This window comes from Peromyscus eremicus, chromosome 15, assembly GCF_949786415.1.
Source record: "Peromyscus eremicus chromosome 15, PerEre_H2_v1, whole genome shotgun sequence".
In the NCBI taxonomy this organism is placed as follows: domain Eukaryota; kingdom Metazoa; phylum Chordata; class Mammalia; order Rodentia; family Cricetidae; genus Peromyscus; species Peromyscus eremicus.
In genome coordinates this window covers 89,497,221-89,514,930 of record NC_081431.1, presented here as the reverse complement: position 1 = coordinate 89,514,930, position 17,710 = coordinate 89,497,221, and the positions used below count along the sequence as shown (strand labels likewise).

Sequence of the window (17,710 nt, the reverse complement as noted above, 5' to 3'; positions counted from 1 at the left end):
TTTCTACCAAATAGGATGTATTATATCTTGAAGTGAAAAATCAAGTTTACTTTCTTCAATACTAACAATATAATCCTATGGCACATACAGCTGGCCAAGTGACTAATTAGTTCAACTTCAGATCTACATGTTGAAGGAAAATTCCACAATTTGCATCAAGACTAACAGTCACAAGGCAAGCATTGGGAGTGAAATATTTATCCCTTGGTATCACCAAGTGCCTTTTGGAGTAGGTTACGTCACGCAAGAACATATAATTTGTAAGCAAATCCTCAATGGTCCACAATCATTCCAGGCTGAAGACTCCCATTCATAAGGAAGGTTGATTGAATTTAGTTTCTCTAATCTGACTTTCAGTTAAACACACATACCTTCTACACTGACATGACTCATATAATAAGTCAAATGCTTTCATTTTTCACCTTCAACACTCACTTGCTTAATTATAACAATTTCTTCTCTATTCAATTTCCATGTATTTTCCAAAGTAATCATTGATATGATGTACATCAGGCCACATCATATATTGCTGACTGTACTGAACTTCTAATGACTGAGTAGGATTTTACTTACATCTTATGCACATAACCACTATTGTTTACAAGAGCATTCAGAATATTTGCCCTTGCTTTAATAATGAAATGATATTGCTCCCTTGGGAAATATGAACAATGTAATTGTTGCCTTTAAAACATTCAATAGAATCATACTTGTAATCTAATATCTTTAAGAATACATTCACTTGGCCAGGCAGTGGTGGTGCACGCCTTTCATTACAGCACTTGGGAGGCAGAGCCAGGTGGATCTCTGTGAGTTCAAGGCCAGCCTGGTCTACAGAGAGAGATCCAGGACAGGCACTAAAACTACAATGAGAAACCCTATCTTGACTCCTGCCCCCCCCCCAAAAAAAAAGAATGCATTCACTTTAGGAATTCTGCAACTTAAAAAGCTAAATTTTTAAATTTTTTTTTGTAATTTAATGGGGGCAAAATATTCAATAAGGCATATTTAAAATAGTGAGACAAGCCATCTCTCCATACAATGACAGCGTGTAAAGAAGCCAATATTATATAATCATTTTGTAGCAAAAATAATGCTTCAAGTATAATATCACTCAATTTAAACTTTTGTTTGTTTGTTTTTCAAGACTGGGTTTCTCTGCGTAGCCTTGACTGTTGTAGAACCCACTCTGTAGATCAGGCTGGCCTTGAAGTCACAGAGATCCACTAGCTTCTCCTGCCCAGATGCTGTAGTTAAAGGTGTATGCCTCTACTGCCAGGCAATTCAATCTGTAGATGGATTTGGTCTGAATGGCTGTGGACTGGGTGGGACACAGGAAAACTTCCAGCCACATCAATCCATACTATACTTTTTACTTAAAACAAAACTATTTCTAAGCCAACTCTATAAATATTCTATTAATAGAAATTTGCATCTTATACAAATTTAATATAAAATGGAAAAAACTTATTTTGTTTTATATTTAGTATTTAAGAAACTTCATAGTTTCTTCTATTTTTCCTACAAATTGACATCTGGAAGTATGAATTAGACATACTTCATATCGTTGGCATCACAAGAAAACATTTTGCTTGTTTTAAATTATGAATTTTCTAATTTTCCACATGGGTTGATTAAAGAAAATAAAAATGAAACATGCAAGCAGGTAAACAAAATATCCTGAGTCACATCTGAAATAATTGTGAATAGCATTGGATTTAGTATTTTCATGGATACAGGTAAATGGAATAAAATAAGGTGAACTCCTTCCTAATATGGTTATTTCGGTAATTTTGATATATTGAGAAGAACAAAATAAAAAATACCCATTATTATTATATTAATAGAAAATATATATTAATGTAAGCTGATATGGGCTAGATGAAAAACTAAAGTTAAGGAACTATTACTATTACTACTAAACTCATGATCCTTGGTGTTTTATTTTGACTCCTTGAAGCTTTTCTTTGCTTTTTCTTTTCTTTTTTTGAGACGAGGTTTCTCTGAGTAGCTTTGTGTCTTTCCTGGAACTCACTCTGTAGCCCAGGCTGGCCTCGAACTCACAGAGATCCACCTGCCTCTCTCTGCCTCCCAAGTGCTGGGATTAAAAGCATGTGCCTCCACCGCCCAGTTGAAGCTTTTCTTAAGGTATGAATATTATCTCAAAATTTATAAGATCACTATATATATATATATACATATATACACACATATATATATACTGATAAATATATGTGTAATATATATATATTAAACTTTTTGTCATGATATTAATGTTCATATAGAGTACTAATTATTTCTTGAAAAAAAAGACTTCATCTAGCTTCCTGTACTTGATTTTGGGTTTGAATCTTTATCAGTTTTCTGTAGTGAATCATTACTTTTGAAGTCTCCAAAAGGATAATGGGACCCCACAATGATGATTCTACAGGGACTATGATAACTCTACTCAGTTGAAAAACACCACCTAAAGATCAGCTTTGGACTACAAACTGCTCAGGACAATGTCAAGCTGTCTAGCTGAGATGATCCAGCCTCACAGACTACTCTATCCAGGACTTGAGACAAGCCCTGCACTTTCCCATTACACAGAGACTAGACAGCAAAAGATATAGCTACCTGTCTCAGGACTTGCCAATTTACCAAATTTCTCTTTTTAGGATCCCCTAAAGATGCCATCACCCCCAGACAGCAGAAAATAAATTTAAGAACACAATGCCCACATTCCCAAGAGGTAGAGTGGTGGGTTTTGGTCATTCAGTGGGTTATGGATATTTGTTATTGTTTAGGAGGGTTGGTTACAAGTTGTTATTGGTAATGGTCTGGAAAAAAGCTGAACAAAGGAGTTTAGATTCAGGGTTCTTGTTTTGAAAAGAAAAAAGGGGGATATATATATGATAGGTCAAAAGGGTAGGTTATTGAATCTACTTTTAAACCAAAAAAGCAACTACTAATTTAAAATATTTTACATTGATATAAATCTTTGTATATTGATACAACGTTGAGATTATTTTTGTTAGAACATACTGTACATACATTTCTAATCTTGTTCAAGGTATTGTACCTGTACATCTCATTTAACAATGTAATGTATATTACTAGTCCTTGAAAGTTAATATTACCAACTATTTAGGATAATAAAAAAATGTAGGTTAGTAGTTAGTCACCTATTACAATCACCATTGTAGTCATGTTAAGTACATTTTAAGGGTCAAATATGTATATTCTAGGTAGACAGGTAGTCTTGAAACACTTCAGAGATCTACAGAAGACGGCATTTAAAGTATTTAACAACTTAGGTTCTTTTTTTTTTTTTTTTTTTTTTTTTTTTTTTTTTTTTTTTAATGACAATGAGATACGTCTGCTCCTGGAAGCACCATTCTATGTCAGAGCAGACAATTGGCACTGAAGAACCTCCATATGGAGTTTACTTTCTTTGTGGCAAAAGTTAGTCACTGGGCAAGAAAGTGTTCTTGCCCCAACTGCTGATAGTATGTTAGAATTAAACATGTGTGCCAGCAATGTTTGGCCTCTATGACCTAACTAATGCCTTAGCTCCATACTCTAATCTTCAGGCAAGCTTTATTTGTTAGATCACAAACAAAATATCACCACAATTCCCCTTTTAGTCTAAAATAAAAAAAAATGTTATAACTAATATAAAAGAAACTATATACAATAAGTACAATAACTATATACAATATATACAGGCAATAAATACATCAATAATGTCTAGCCTATTAATATTTGACAAATTCAGAAAAATACTATATTATTTTTCCTATCTTGGTGAAGATCTCTGTGAGTTCAAAGCCACCATGGGCTGCACAATATTAATCCAGTCTAAAAGAGAAACAGAGCCAGACAGTGGTGGCACACACCTTTGATCCCAGCATTTGGGATCTCATGACTTTAATCTCAGCGCTAGAGAGGTGGAGACAGGAAGTGATATGGCTGGGTGGACAGAGGAATACAAGGTGAGAGGAGACAGGAGCTCATTTCTTTCAGGCTGAGTAGTTGATAAGATAAGAGATGGTGTCTGTGGTGTGCTCTTTGTCTCTCTGATCTTTCAGCATTTACCCCTATATCCGACTCCAGGTTTTTATTATTTACACCAATTAGGATCTGTGCTACAATAAAGCAGGATATAAATGATAACTACAGTAAGTGCAAATTTTATTTCCTACCTGTCTTTGGTTCCACAGAAAAGTATGGCTGTCCTTGCAGAATACTGTAGACCACCCGAGCACTGTTGCCATAGGTAGGATCATCAGCATCTGTGGCTGTCACTTGTACCACTGAAGTCCCTAGGTGACAACCAAAAAGTCTTTGGATTAAATTTCCCAAGTATGAGGGCACTAAAAGCTCACAAACTGTCACAAATTCTAGGCTTCATTTTTTTTGTTAGTTTTAAGTTATCTTCATCAAAGCACATGAGTTATCAATCTAGTGTATTTTTATTTAAACCAAACAAAGGAAATAAACGTTAATAAAATTCTTGAAATAGGTGATATGAAAGTGTAGTGGGTAGCTGTTAATTTTCTTTTTTAGACAAATGGGGAGATGTAGTGGGTAGCTGTTCCAGCTTTGTCCTGGAAGTACTACCCATTCTGAGGCTTCCTGTAACTGTCAGGCCTACAAGGTGGGGCCGAGACAGAAGCATTAAGACCTGAGATCCTGAAGTGCTGGCTCTCTTGGTTCCTAGATCCTGGATGCTGGAGGTAGACTGAGCAGAGTTCTCCAGAGAACACTGCTAGACTGCGCTTCACCTTTCCCAGATCCTGTAACCTATCCCTTCACTTGTAAGTTACCCTCAAAATAAACCTCCCTTTTAACTACATGGAGTTGCCTTAATATTTCAACCAATGTGAAAGTATGTAGACAAAGACACTACAGAATGATGAATATTAAAGCCAAATGAGGTTAGATAATAGGTGTCTTATGCATCATGCTCTGACTGATGCATAAGGAAAGGTACCAGTTTGGTACTTTGAGTATGAATTTGGTCACAATTGCTCCTAAATATGGAAATTTAAATTACTATCATCTTTACTTGTACTTTGCATAGATTTTTTTCTTAATGATTATTTCACTCAAACCTTTTTTTTTTCAGAATTCCACTCAATTTCCATATTATGATATTTGTTACTAATTCTATTTCCCTAATAGTTGAACAGAAATTATAAAGTTAAGTTATAAAAATTGTTTGTGCTTTGTACCTTCTTTCGTAAACTTCAATGACTATGGTTCACAGAACCAATATGGTGAATGATGTATATTCCTAAATCAACCTAAAAGTTACATTTTAAAGATTTGTAAATGTGAAAATTAAGTAAATTTTTAGTTTATCATCACATTTAAATAATTTAATAAGTACATATACAGGCATATTTGCAAATAAAGTTTGAGAGTGTATATCAATGGCTGTGTATGTGTGTGTAGATGGTGCACTTGTCTGGAGGTTAGATGTCCACCATGTATATCATACTAAAACACCATTGGGTTTTTTTTCAACTTAATATATCCAGAGGCAGGATGTTTTTTAATTAAATTCTGTATGTTAGAATTAGTTCCAACACTGAAAGTAAATAATCTTTTAGAATAAATTTGCAAGAAAACATCTATTCTAATTCAAATTCTGGGATAACTCTTATAGTTCTTATTAGCACTGTATATTTTTCTATTGTAAAACTTCTTAATGATAAGAAACATAATAATGAATAGATCACAACTTTTACTCAGGCTTCTTATTCATATACAAAATAAAAATCAGTAAAATATCCTCTAATTTATCCTCTAATATGTGTGATTGAGTTTTACTTGGATACTATCGAGTATATGTAGAACAGTCACATGTAGAATAGAAAAAACATTGGAAAAGTGAATTTAAGATGAGACTTCTTCTCTGTGAACAGTAAGAAATGGTATGCCTCTCATGAGAAACTAAGAAGCATTAATTCTGATACATCTTATGGTAACATGGGAGATTTTAGTTGAGGAGTAGCATGAACTCTTCCTACTTACCTTTGGAGTATGTAGAGGCTGTCCTCATCTGGACCTCACTGAGTAGACAAGGCTAAATAGTAAGCAAACCCAGGAATCTCCCTGACTCAGCCTCCCAGTGTTGGGATTGTAAGTGTGCACTGCCAGCTTTTAATAAGGGTCATGGGATTGAGCTCAGAGCCTCATGCTTTCATGGCAAACACTTTACTGACTGAGCTTTCTTCCTAGTCTCTGAATGGAAGGCTTCTATGCTTTTCTGAGCTCTGTAGCAATTTAGAAATTATCCTACAGCTTTATTATCATTTATAAAACATGTCCTACTGTAAATTTAAAAAGAAGAACTCTAGTATTAGATACTGAATGCTTATGAGCTATTCACCGTATCAATCAATGCTATTATAACTATTTTGTGAGAATTAAACACTTTAGTAAGCTTTAATATATTGTTACTAAATTTCAGTTTTTATTGATATTCAGTGTTCAAAGTTTGAAAATTTTATTAATCAAGTGGTTTAAATAAGTGTTCAATAAATTCTAAAGGTATTTAAAAACAATTTTCTTAAATGTTTTAACTCATTTAAATCAATTAATTTAATAAAATAATTTGCATGTGTGTATAATAATCATACTTCTTGATACTGGAGTAGAGTCCTCCAAATCAAATCAGTGGTTCTTTAGGTAATCTCTAAAATATAATTTTGCATACAACTAATTAGAATATTCAATGCTAAATTTACTAGTTAATGAAAAATACCACAAATACCATTAGACAGAAGTTTTACCAAACATTATTAATTGGGGGAGGAAACTGTCAACTTCTCACAACCCCCCACCCAAATTTCATTGTCACTGTATTGCTACTGTTATTCTTGTCAAACAGCAGTTGTAAGAAACACTTTGAAGGGATGGCCAGAATTAGGAAAAGGGGAATACATTTGCTTTGTAACAGACATGCACATCTATGTATTATCGCTAGAAGCTCCCCCCTAAGGTTTAGAACATTTAATGACTACAAGTCCTGATGGTTCTCTGTTTTCAGATTGAATTTCTCTAGCAGCTAGAGTCACATGTCCCCAGCAGACTGGGTTCTGAATTGTGATGCCTTGTGTGGAGCGCATGCCTGTGCAACCCCCACCCCCGGTGTTATAGCATGAGTCAAGGACTGAATGAGTAAAACAAGACAAAGCATGGTGGTTAAAATGTCCATGTGCTATAAATTTCAGTAATATCTTAAATGAGCTTCCTCCTTCAATAATAAAACCAACAACAATTAGATTTCCTATTTTACAGTCCCATTAAAAACAATTTATATACATGAATTACATACCAGCTTAAAAAATGCTGTTGGAGAAATACTCTAAACACTGAAATTTAAAGCAGAATTTATAATATTTGGCATAAAGTAAAACAAGTAATTTGTATATTTTTGTAATAGAGAATTGCTGAAAGACCTTAGAGTAAGAGGCTTTTTAGTTTTCTCTTTCTCAACTATTTCTTTACTTTTATGAAAAACAACTCAATATTTAATTTATATGTAAGAGATTACAAAAGGATTCGTGGTGGTGAGCATTGGAGACTAAATACAGGTAGTGGAGCAGCAACCCTATACCGACCTGGATTGCCACCAGCAACCTTCTTGTAACAACAGAAAAGACAAGATAAGGGGATCATTGCCCGATTAGTCAGAGAAGAGTTTGTTATTTTGCTTGCTTTTTTTTTTTTGAGTCTCTAGATCAATCTGCCACTAAAAAGAGAGAAGGATAAAGAAGAAGGAGGAAAAGGAGAAGGAGAATGAGGAGGAAGAGGAGGAGAAGGAGGAGGGATGAAAGAACATACAGTGAAAGATACTTTTTAAAAAATAATTTGTCAGACATGATTGTAATCATATTTCTAAACAATAATTATTTGATAGAAAGGAAAATGCACAAGCCATGAGAGTTGGGCCAAAGGAACAGCGTAAAGTTAATATAAAGTGTAAAAATAAAAAACACCAAAATAATCTATCTCCTAATCTTCCAGACAGGCAGGTGAGGATTTGAATGAGTGTGTCTTGGCTGCTAGTGTGTCACCGGTTTTCTTTCATTCTGACCATCACTGCATATATACCAGTGTATTTTTCACATACTTATTACAAAAACAGCATGCTTTTTACTTACCCACAGGAGACATTTCAGGAACTCCTGCTGTGTATGGGCCATCCAGAAATTTGGGCTCATTGTCATTGATATCCTGAATTTTGATAACAAACTCGGATTCGGGTTCCACAGGCTTGTTGGTGAGTCTGTCCAGAGCTTGGGCTCTGAGTGTGTAATAGGCCTGCTCCTCCCGGTCCAGTCTCTTGGTGGCATGAATATCCCCAGTGTTCTCATCAATAATGAAAATGGAACTCGCCCCTTCGCCTGACAAGATGTATTTGATGGAACCATCTCCTTTATCAACATCAGAGTGAAGCTGGTGAAAAATTCATGTAAAATGAGATTAACTTACAAGACAGTCAGCAATATGGAGATATGTAAAAGTCATTCATGTCAGACAGCTGCGTGAGATTTCATTATTCTTGGTAAGATAAGCTGATTGTGTACAGAAGCCAGGATGTTACAATTTGATATTCTGTGCTGTGAACAAGTTGATTTCTTTTCTTTCTGTAATAGTCTCATTTCTAAACATATCTCCATCCCATTCCCAAATTTAGGAATTTGTGATATATTACATGTATAGATGGAAATATGTATGGATTTAAATATATAAATATTTAGATATATATTTAAATCATATCTATTTATCTATATCTATATATAATATAACTATAGATATAGATACACATTTTTTAAAATTTGTATTCCAAGGCCAGCTTTTTGCCATTTTCTAAGTGGGCAGACATCAAGTACATATGCATATATACTTGATTTGACTTTCGTTCTTTGAGATTTTCTGTACAATATTTGTAAATTTGGTTCTGATATACTCATTAATTTTCATATATATATATGGAATTCTATCTTAGGAACTCTATCTCCTGTCTCCCCAGCCTGTTCCCATTTACAATTCACTTGATGATTAACCAGCATGGAAGAATGTCCAGTCTTCAAATCTGTCTCCAAAGCTTATTCAGTTTAATGTTGAAGCTGAGAAATTATTGCTCTGGAAAACAGTGATTTTAAATCAATACATGCATGGGACTTCACCTCAGCAGTTCCTGAAATACCAAGAACTGCATTAGATTTGCATGATTAACCCTGGCATCAACAGCAGGGCAGCACCTTTTGATTTGAATTTCATATCTGAAACTGACCCTGCTGTATGTCATAGCATAATTTTGAACAGACCAACCTTGGGAAACACAGACATAATTACATATTTTCCTGAACTTTATAACCTTAGAAACATGCTACTCAATCCATTATTTCAACAATCGTTCATCACCTTGACTGCTGTCATCTTGGACTTTGGTTAATATGAATATAAAAACCCAATTTAGCAAATAACAAAAGTTTTCATTGCCCTATAGAACTACATTTGTAATTTCCAAGGGATCAGTTTCTAAAACTATGAAAATTGGGAAACCAATTAAGACATTGTGGGCACACAATTTTCATCCTTCTGTGATATGAAGGATATAGCATCTGTCTTCTGCAATTCTGCAAGTGATTTTCCCTCACTCATACAGCTGTGTTTATACTCTGCTTCAGGTTTTATGCTTTTGTTTCTTAATAAACAGCACAAAATGGCATTGTCACATAAGTTATATATTTATATGTGGTTTTTTTTGTGAGTGTGTGGGTGTGTGTATACTTGAATCATGTGTGTTACCACTTGATGAAGAAAGTGAATCTCTTAATTATATCAAATAACTCTGAGAATTACTAATATATACATATAAGTAATTTATGTAATAATACATATTATAATGTGCATATATGTGTGTATGTCTCCCTGTAACTTAAGAAGTAAGAAATGTAAGAATTCTATGGTTGAATAGATTAGACCCTCATAAGTATCACTTTCTTAATGTTATCAACATGGTATCTTATTTAATATTTATGAATTATTTACTAAACCCATCAACAGGTGAAGGAGTTGATGAAGGGAAAAACTAAGTACCTGCCTGACAAGACACAAACTGCTTTCTGAAGCAACAGAATTTTGAAAACTAACTAGTTCATGTAAGTATTGTCTACACTATTTACAAATGGATCATTTCTCTTGGGTAAGAGCTACTGTCTTCTTGGGATGGAGCTACTATCTTGTGCAGGAGGAACATATGGAAATACCACAAAGGAAATTTTGGGAAAAAGAAGTACATCTGACTTCCACCTGTGCACTGGCCACAACTGAAGTTCAAAGCTTCAAGTTTGTCTTCAGGAATTCATTCCCTGACTCATAAAACAGTCATCTCTTCCTACTTTATGAGACTAATAAATACCACATTCAGCAACACAAATCAAAATACTTCATTCTGAGACAAAGGCACATGGAATAAGCTGTTGTTAAGTAACTACTTCTTAACCCTGCCTTCATCTTGATACCTTAGGTGCAGCACCTGTGAAGTGGTCCTCATGGTTCCTATGAAAGTCCTGTGGAGCATCAGGGAACTTCTGGGGATTCATGAGACACAGTAGACACACAGATTGTGTTTCTTGAGAACTTTTGTGTAAATTACATCCAGTATTCACAGTTTCATATTCAATCCATATGACACATTTAACTAATTCCAATCAACTGATCATTATTTTAATGGCATGGTTGCAGAGTGGCCTTCCATATGATAGGTACAGGAAAAATACTATACATTCAGTCATAAAAGTGAAATTCAGCCTGAGCTTTGATGCTACATTTTGCATTATCATGTTGATTGTTCTCCATGAGCAATATCATGAGTTTAATGACAGATAATTAATACTGTTTGTTTCCGCATTATTCCAAGAGTCTCGATCCTTCTTGTCTTCCCCTCTCCTTCCTGACACACTTATACACATATGATTCCTGAAGTACCAGAACATTAACTCCTCTTTATCACTAACAACTTCCTCTCAGCTGATATGATCACTGGGTTGTGATCATTGCCACACTGAACAACGAATTTTACTTGGAATCTATTTTCTGTTCTTGCAAGCTACTTTGATTAAAAACAGTGACCAACCTTGACTATTAAGACAAGTACACTATAAATCTGGATGTATTATCATAATCTTAAGAGGCAGAAAAATTTGTTGTTTACTCTTCCTAGTGAAAAAGAATACTCAGCAAAGAAGAAAATGTTTCATTAAAAATATCAAACAGCATTCTTAATTTTTTATTTTTTTATTTTTAATTATGCCTGTATGTGTGTGTGTGTGTGTGTGTGTGTGTGTGTGTGTGTGTGTGTGTGTGTACATGACTGCAAATGCCTGTGGAGCCCGAGAAAATGTTTTGGGTCCCCAGGTACTGTATATAAAGGAAGTTTTGCACCACCTAATAACTGCACTTGAAACCAAACCTGAGTCCTCTGTAAGAACAGCAACTGCTTTTAACAGTTAACCTAATCCAGCTGAGCAAATGACATTCTGCCATTCTTAATTTGACCAATACCTATATAGTCATACACACACACACACACACACACACACACACACACACACACACACGGTAATTTTCTCTGTGTGTATGTGTTTATATGTGTGTGTTTCTCTGTGAATAGCTATTAAAATTTAAAACTTTTTTTTCTATTTTAAAATTTCATACATTTATTGTTCCATGTTCATATAAGAAACTTTAATTGGACTCAGAATTTATTAATAGTAAAAAAAAAAGAAAGAAAAAGACAAGTAGCTGGGAGAGAGAAGGGATGGTGTGGGAGGGAAGTAGTGGTGTGTGGATATGATCAATAAACATGTGCTAAAATGTGTTCCTTTACAATCCACTGTAAGCTCTTAAATTTACTCCTCACTTTCTCTACAGTATCTTCTTTGTATTTGTTATTTTTCTGCCCATTTTCCCTGGAATAAACTCTCATTCTATATTTTAAACACTATTTATCTTATTTTTGAGATTATGATTTAATTAAATCATTTCCTCCTTCCCTTTACTCTTTCCTACACCTTTCCACCTATGTAAACATGTCCTCTTTCAAATTTATGACCTTTTCATTAATTGTCATTACATACATATATTTATATATCTATATCTTCATAAATACAGCCTGCTCAGTCTGTGTAATGTTACATATAAGTAAAATTAAATATTTGTAATTTCCAATATTTTCATTCAATACTTAAAATTTGTACTTAATCTACTATAAAAGTTCTCATTCATCTCTTGATTTAATACTATCACACATTTAATACTATCTTACTATCTATACTATTAAAATTGTCAGATGCAATTTTCCTTAGAAAAGTACTAATTATGTTATTCCCCTTGGTAAATGTATATATTGGTGTTAAGAGGACCTGAAATGATGAGGACCAAAATTCACTGCTGATATATGGACCCACCTCACCTTTGATCAAAAAGGTTGATTTTTATAGACTTCAGGGATGGGTAAACGCAGACACCTGACAGAGGTTGCCTATGGTCCCTCAGGTGGTGGCTACCTGTTTCATGGAGTTTCAGTTGAAGTATTTATGTTCTATTAAGATCCTGTAGAAATAATGTCTTTGCTGAGAATCCAACTTTAGATGTATCCATTCAAACTGAATATAACATTGCTGTTATATTGATTTCCTTCATCACATTTTTGTTCTTTTCCACATGTTCATCAAATATGACTATTTATCATCAGTGTGTTTTCACATTTTCTAAACATGGGGTCAATCTATCTCTGTTCTATCTATCCAGCCTTACCTTTCACTCACTATCACAAAGTGTGATCTTTCACAAAAGAAAGGTGAAATAGCCTCTGTTGCATGAACGTAACTAGTACTGTACATCCATTCAGAACATGCCCTTCAGTGAACTGTAACCAACTCATGTTCAATTCTGATGCACAAATGCTCATTTTTACTGAACTCCCATAGTTCTGCCAACGTAAAATCTCTGTATTAACTACATACACAACATACTCCACTTTCAATAAATAGGATGTTAGCATTAGACTGGTAAATTCATAATCCACTTTATAAAATGGCAGTATTTGTTTAATTTCTCTACTGGTCATCTTGAGGTTTTTTTGTTTTTTGTTTTTTGTTTTTTTGTTTTTCGAGACAGGGTTTCTCTGTGTAGCTTTGCGCCTTTCCTGGAACTAACTTGGTAGCCCAGGCTGGCCTCGAACTCACAGAGATCCGCCTGCCTCTGCCTCCCGAGTGCTGGGATTAAAGGCATGCGCCACCACCACCCGGCTCATTTTGAGTTTTAATGACACCAGGGAATGCAAGGAGCTTCAAATCTAAAGGAGATAAAAATATTTGGATGACTTGTATGTCTTTGAATGAGAGAATCTCTATATCTTTCATCGATTTCTTTACTAATTATTTATTTTGCAACTTGTGAGTGTGAAGCCAAATTAAGACTTTTGTGCATATCTTTTAACCACAGACATCCTGGTAAGCATTACCAAACCAACCATGTTTAATTGGTTTCCTTAAAATATCAACTACAAATGATAAACATTACTCAAAGAAGACTGAGGTTAAAAAGAAGATCCATATATTGGTCAACTTTTCTTTTCTACATATTATCCTTAAACTGAAAAGTTGTGATTTTCCTTAAAAGCTTGTCTTTATTGATGACTTGTATCCCAGCCCTATGTAAAGCTGAGATAAAGAAATCTGAAGTTCAATGAGGAGTATTATTTGAAATATTGCATGGAGCATAATTCATAAAGGTAAATTAGTTTACCACTAGTATTGTGCTTTTTAATATATTCATAATAAAATTTTGTATCATATAAAATACAAACCTACACATAGTAGAACCATTGGAGGAATTAATATTTATCATGACAATTTTGATACTCAAAGTAACATTAAATTGTAGACTCACCTATACACACTGATTCAGTTATGAGAAGACTAGTCATTACTCTACCTCTATAAGAGTTGTTTTTCCTTGTAAGTAGCCCTGATAAGAAAAAAATGAAGATGAACTATTAAATGCAATCTTATAAGTCCTTTGGAGTTGTGCATAAGAAAATGGAATGATGATGTTAGGATAAAACAAGTAAATTCTTTTCATCTAAGGATGATGGTAGACACGTCTGAGACTAGGACTCAGAAAACTATGCATGATTGAGACCAACATGGGAGCTACAGTGTGACTTTCATCAAAAGTAAAGACATATTCTTTTGAACAACATGGGGTGACTTATATTAAATATTAACAAAGTCATCTAAAATGAATGTTCTACCAGTGATTTATTTAATATAGATTACTGGCTTTTAATGTTTAAGATAGTGTATTTTGGATTGTTCCAAGCTGTGCAAGTTACTTTTACAATGTTAACATCCTAAAAAGAGGGTAGATTTTACAATGTTAACATCCTATACAGAGGGTAGATTTACACAATATTTGGTAGAAATGAAGTTACTGTGGTGTACATACTACCTCCAGATTTTCTTTTCTCATTATGACTTTTAATAAATATTTTCCATGTGTCACAAGACACCTTGTAATTATTGAGCTGTTGAAGAAATATTGAAGATGGAAACAAGTGAGTGAGTCATTTCTTTCTGGTTGAAGTATTCCTAATTCATAATTATCATGTGGTCCAGGATAATGGAACACAATTTACTTGTGAAGCGCCTTTGATTAAGACATGTGGTTTAAGACATTTAGATACTAATTATCATACATAACGAAGCAAGAAACAGTGACAATATTCAGGAAGTGCAGAGGCAGTGACAAAACTGCCAAGAAAACTTCGTTTAATTTTTAGCCAACAATAAATAAAAAAGATTGGGTTTCTCATGTTGTACACACAATCACAAAGATTTCTCAGTAATCCATTTGTGGTCTGTGTTCAAATTGGAATCTTCGTTCATTTACTGAAGGGAATGGTGCCCCTCAGGGTCAGTGCGAGGAGCCACAGGTGTGGATAGTGACTCCTGTCTGCTCTTTGTTGTGCTGTCCTCATCATCCTTAATTCTCAGTTTACTCATCTGCTATAGACCGTGTTGTAAATTATCACTTGGACTTGAATGTTTAAGAGCAGATAAAATGAAATAATGCCTATGGATGTAACACTACAAAGCAAAAATGTGTACCCATATTTATAAACGTTATACAATGATAGAATACAATGATCTGTGCTCCTTGGAGAAAACAATCTTGCTTTTATCTGAGAAGTATGTATATTGGGGCCTACACTGTACTTACTCAGAGCCAGATAGTCATAGCTATGGCTTTTTGATGAGGGCACAGGAGACAGCAACTCACAGAGAAAGCAGCCTGTCTTTCACACAGTATTGTTAAGTCCCTGACAAAAACTTCACAAACTCACTGTAGCTCCTACTGGTTACCCAGGCCAGATGAAAAACATTTACACCACTAAAGACATCTTTCCCAAATCATCTTTGCTTACTGAAAATGGGAACACTTCACATTCTAGGGAGGACCGCACCTTCGTCTGTCAGGTATCAGCTCCAAGAATAAACCAGAAGCAGTTAAAAGCAAATTCTTGAAAGACCTGACATGTTTTATTTCAAGGAAAAATGGCTCATTTTACTATTTAAACTGGATCTAGTTTAAGAGTTGAGTTAAACAACACCATTGAAAGTATTATCTGAAGCCTGTACCACTTTACCTAAGAAGAGGTAAGGAAAGAAATGGATAATAAAATGCTTATCAATTGTTATATTGATGTATGCCATAAAGTTGCTGCACAAAAATAAGAAACAAACATTATAGGTGGATTTTAATGTAAGTAATTCATCTTGTAGCATTTTTAAAATTACTAGAAAGTCATCCTATGTTATTAAGAAACTCTGTATTCTCTGTTGCTAACAAATAAAAAGTAATTAAAAAATTCTACCATCTATACCAAATTAGCCCTTCCTCACAGACCATAGTGAAGATCTCAGCCAGCGTGTAGGATTTTACTTGAAAAATCTTAACCTGACACCCTCTTCCTTGCCCTAACTTCAATGATGGCATTTGGCACAATAAAGACAGAGGGCAAATAGAGATCATCCATCAGACTTTCATTTGACATTTTGGAAAAAGCATCAACACACATTGTAGAGTACATTGCTATAATGGTCCTGCAATACACTTCCTGAAATTTTCCAAATTGTGATGTCTTGCTTTGTGGATTAGAAAATGGAAACATTACTACATGATGGAGTGGAAATACAGTATTATAATATGAATTGAAGGGAAAGAGGTCAACACTTGTGTAATCTAAAGAGAAAATAGTTTAGTAGCTTCAGTTCAAATAGAAGATTAACATGTGTCCAATGTTAACCAATATTGTCAGTGGTTGGAAAAAGACAGTGATGACTACAATGTTATAAATAGCACTGAGCAAGGAAGGTAGGGAGGCAGACAGAACTGGAGAAAGCCCAATAAGAATTCAGGCAATGAGTGCATTAACCATTCAATAGTTAAGCTTCTTAATTATTTTTTAGTAAGCAAATTTGAAAAGCCTTCCTTCTTCCATAACTACTGACAATTATCAGCCACTATAAAAATCATGTAGTTCTGGTCAGCTTGTTCAACTCTTTGCAGTGCTGAAACCCACTTACTCCTTTTCCATTCACAAACACTTATGCCATCAACCTCCAGAGGTAACTTCTATCTCAAAGTGCATTTCCTGAGGAACCTGACAAGCTAGTCCATACATTGACTCCCTCAGTGAATGAGGAAGAGCACCTCTCCTGTACACAAGTCAATGCTGGTGCTCAAATAAACCATTTCTCCTTCTGAGAACAACCGTAGAATCATAATGACACAATTTGATGAGGGATTTATAGATCTAAGCAACAATAGCTGAAAGAGGCATTGCAGTATAACAAACTTTATAGAAGTCATAACCCATAGTAGAGTACTCCACTGGAAACTCCTGTTTTACACATGCTCACAAATGTATTTGTTGTATCAAACTTCATTAATAGTATATCATTTAGGTGTTTTTATTTGACAAAAGCAAAATTGCCTAGGCTTGATAAACCTACCTACTTCCTTCATCAGTAATAAAGCTTCAGGCCACTAAAAACTAACAGAACCAGAATGTTTATCTGTGGGTCAGACTTTCTCATTTGTCTGAATCAAACTATTATACATGCAAGATATTAACCAATGATCTAAAAGGAAGAAAGAATGACACAGTGCATCTGAGAAAAGCACTCTATTGTGTTTGAAAGACAGGGAAGAAATAGGTTAATTAAATGTCAAAAGGAAAAATAAACGTATCTACAGAATTTTGACAATAATGTGGTAAAACTAAAAAAAAAATTTAAAGAATCCCTCAAAAAAATCTCTGGGGTAGCTTTAATAAACTCTGAAACTTCCTAAACAACAACAACAACAACAAAATAAGCCAAGCTTCTAGGATGGAATCTTCTATGAGACTGGAAAATGTCTCATCCAAAATACAGCAGATATGAGCATGAATAGACTCATGGTCCAATTTTGTTGACATAAGCCCTGAAGGGCATTTTATCCTGTAAACAATAGCACATAGAGCTAAATGGCAATCTCTTCTGAAAACTCTGCTCCCTTTCTACATGTCTGTAGCTGTACTGACCTTCATTTCCTGAATTTCTACACTTACCATTTTGACTACAGTGTTTAA

The 17,710-nt window shown here is 34.4% G+C and overlaps 1 protein-coding gene across 2 annotated transcripts in view; it reads right to left on the bottom strand.

The window, feature by feature from the left end:
* Positions 1 to 17,710, bottom strand: part of Cdh7 (cadherin 7) — a 135,328-nt gene that overhangs the window by 83,177 nt on the left and 34,441 nt on the right. The window contains exons 1-3 of one of the 2 annotated variants that reach the window (XM_059280438.1): positions 11,343 to 11,378; positions 8,160 to 8,454; positions 4,188 to 4,307 (exon numbers count right to left, since the gene is read on the bottom strand). In XM_059280438.1, coding sequence (XP_059136421.1) covers positions 4,188 to 4,307; positions 8,160 to 8,454; positions 11,343 to 11,378 — 451 coding nt within the window. Of the gene's footprint in view, positions 1 to 4,187; positions 4,308 to 8,159; positions 8,455 to 11,342; positions 11,379 to 17,710 lie in introns of those variants that run through there. The other variant, XM_059280437.1, reaches the window with a different exon arrangement.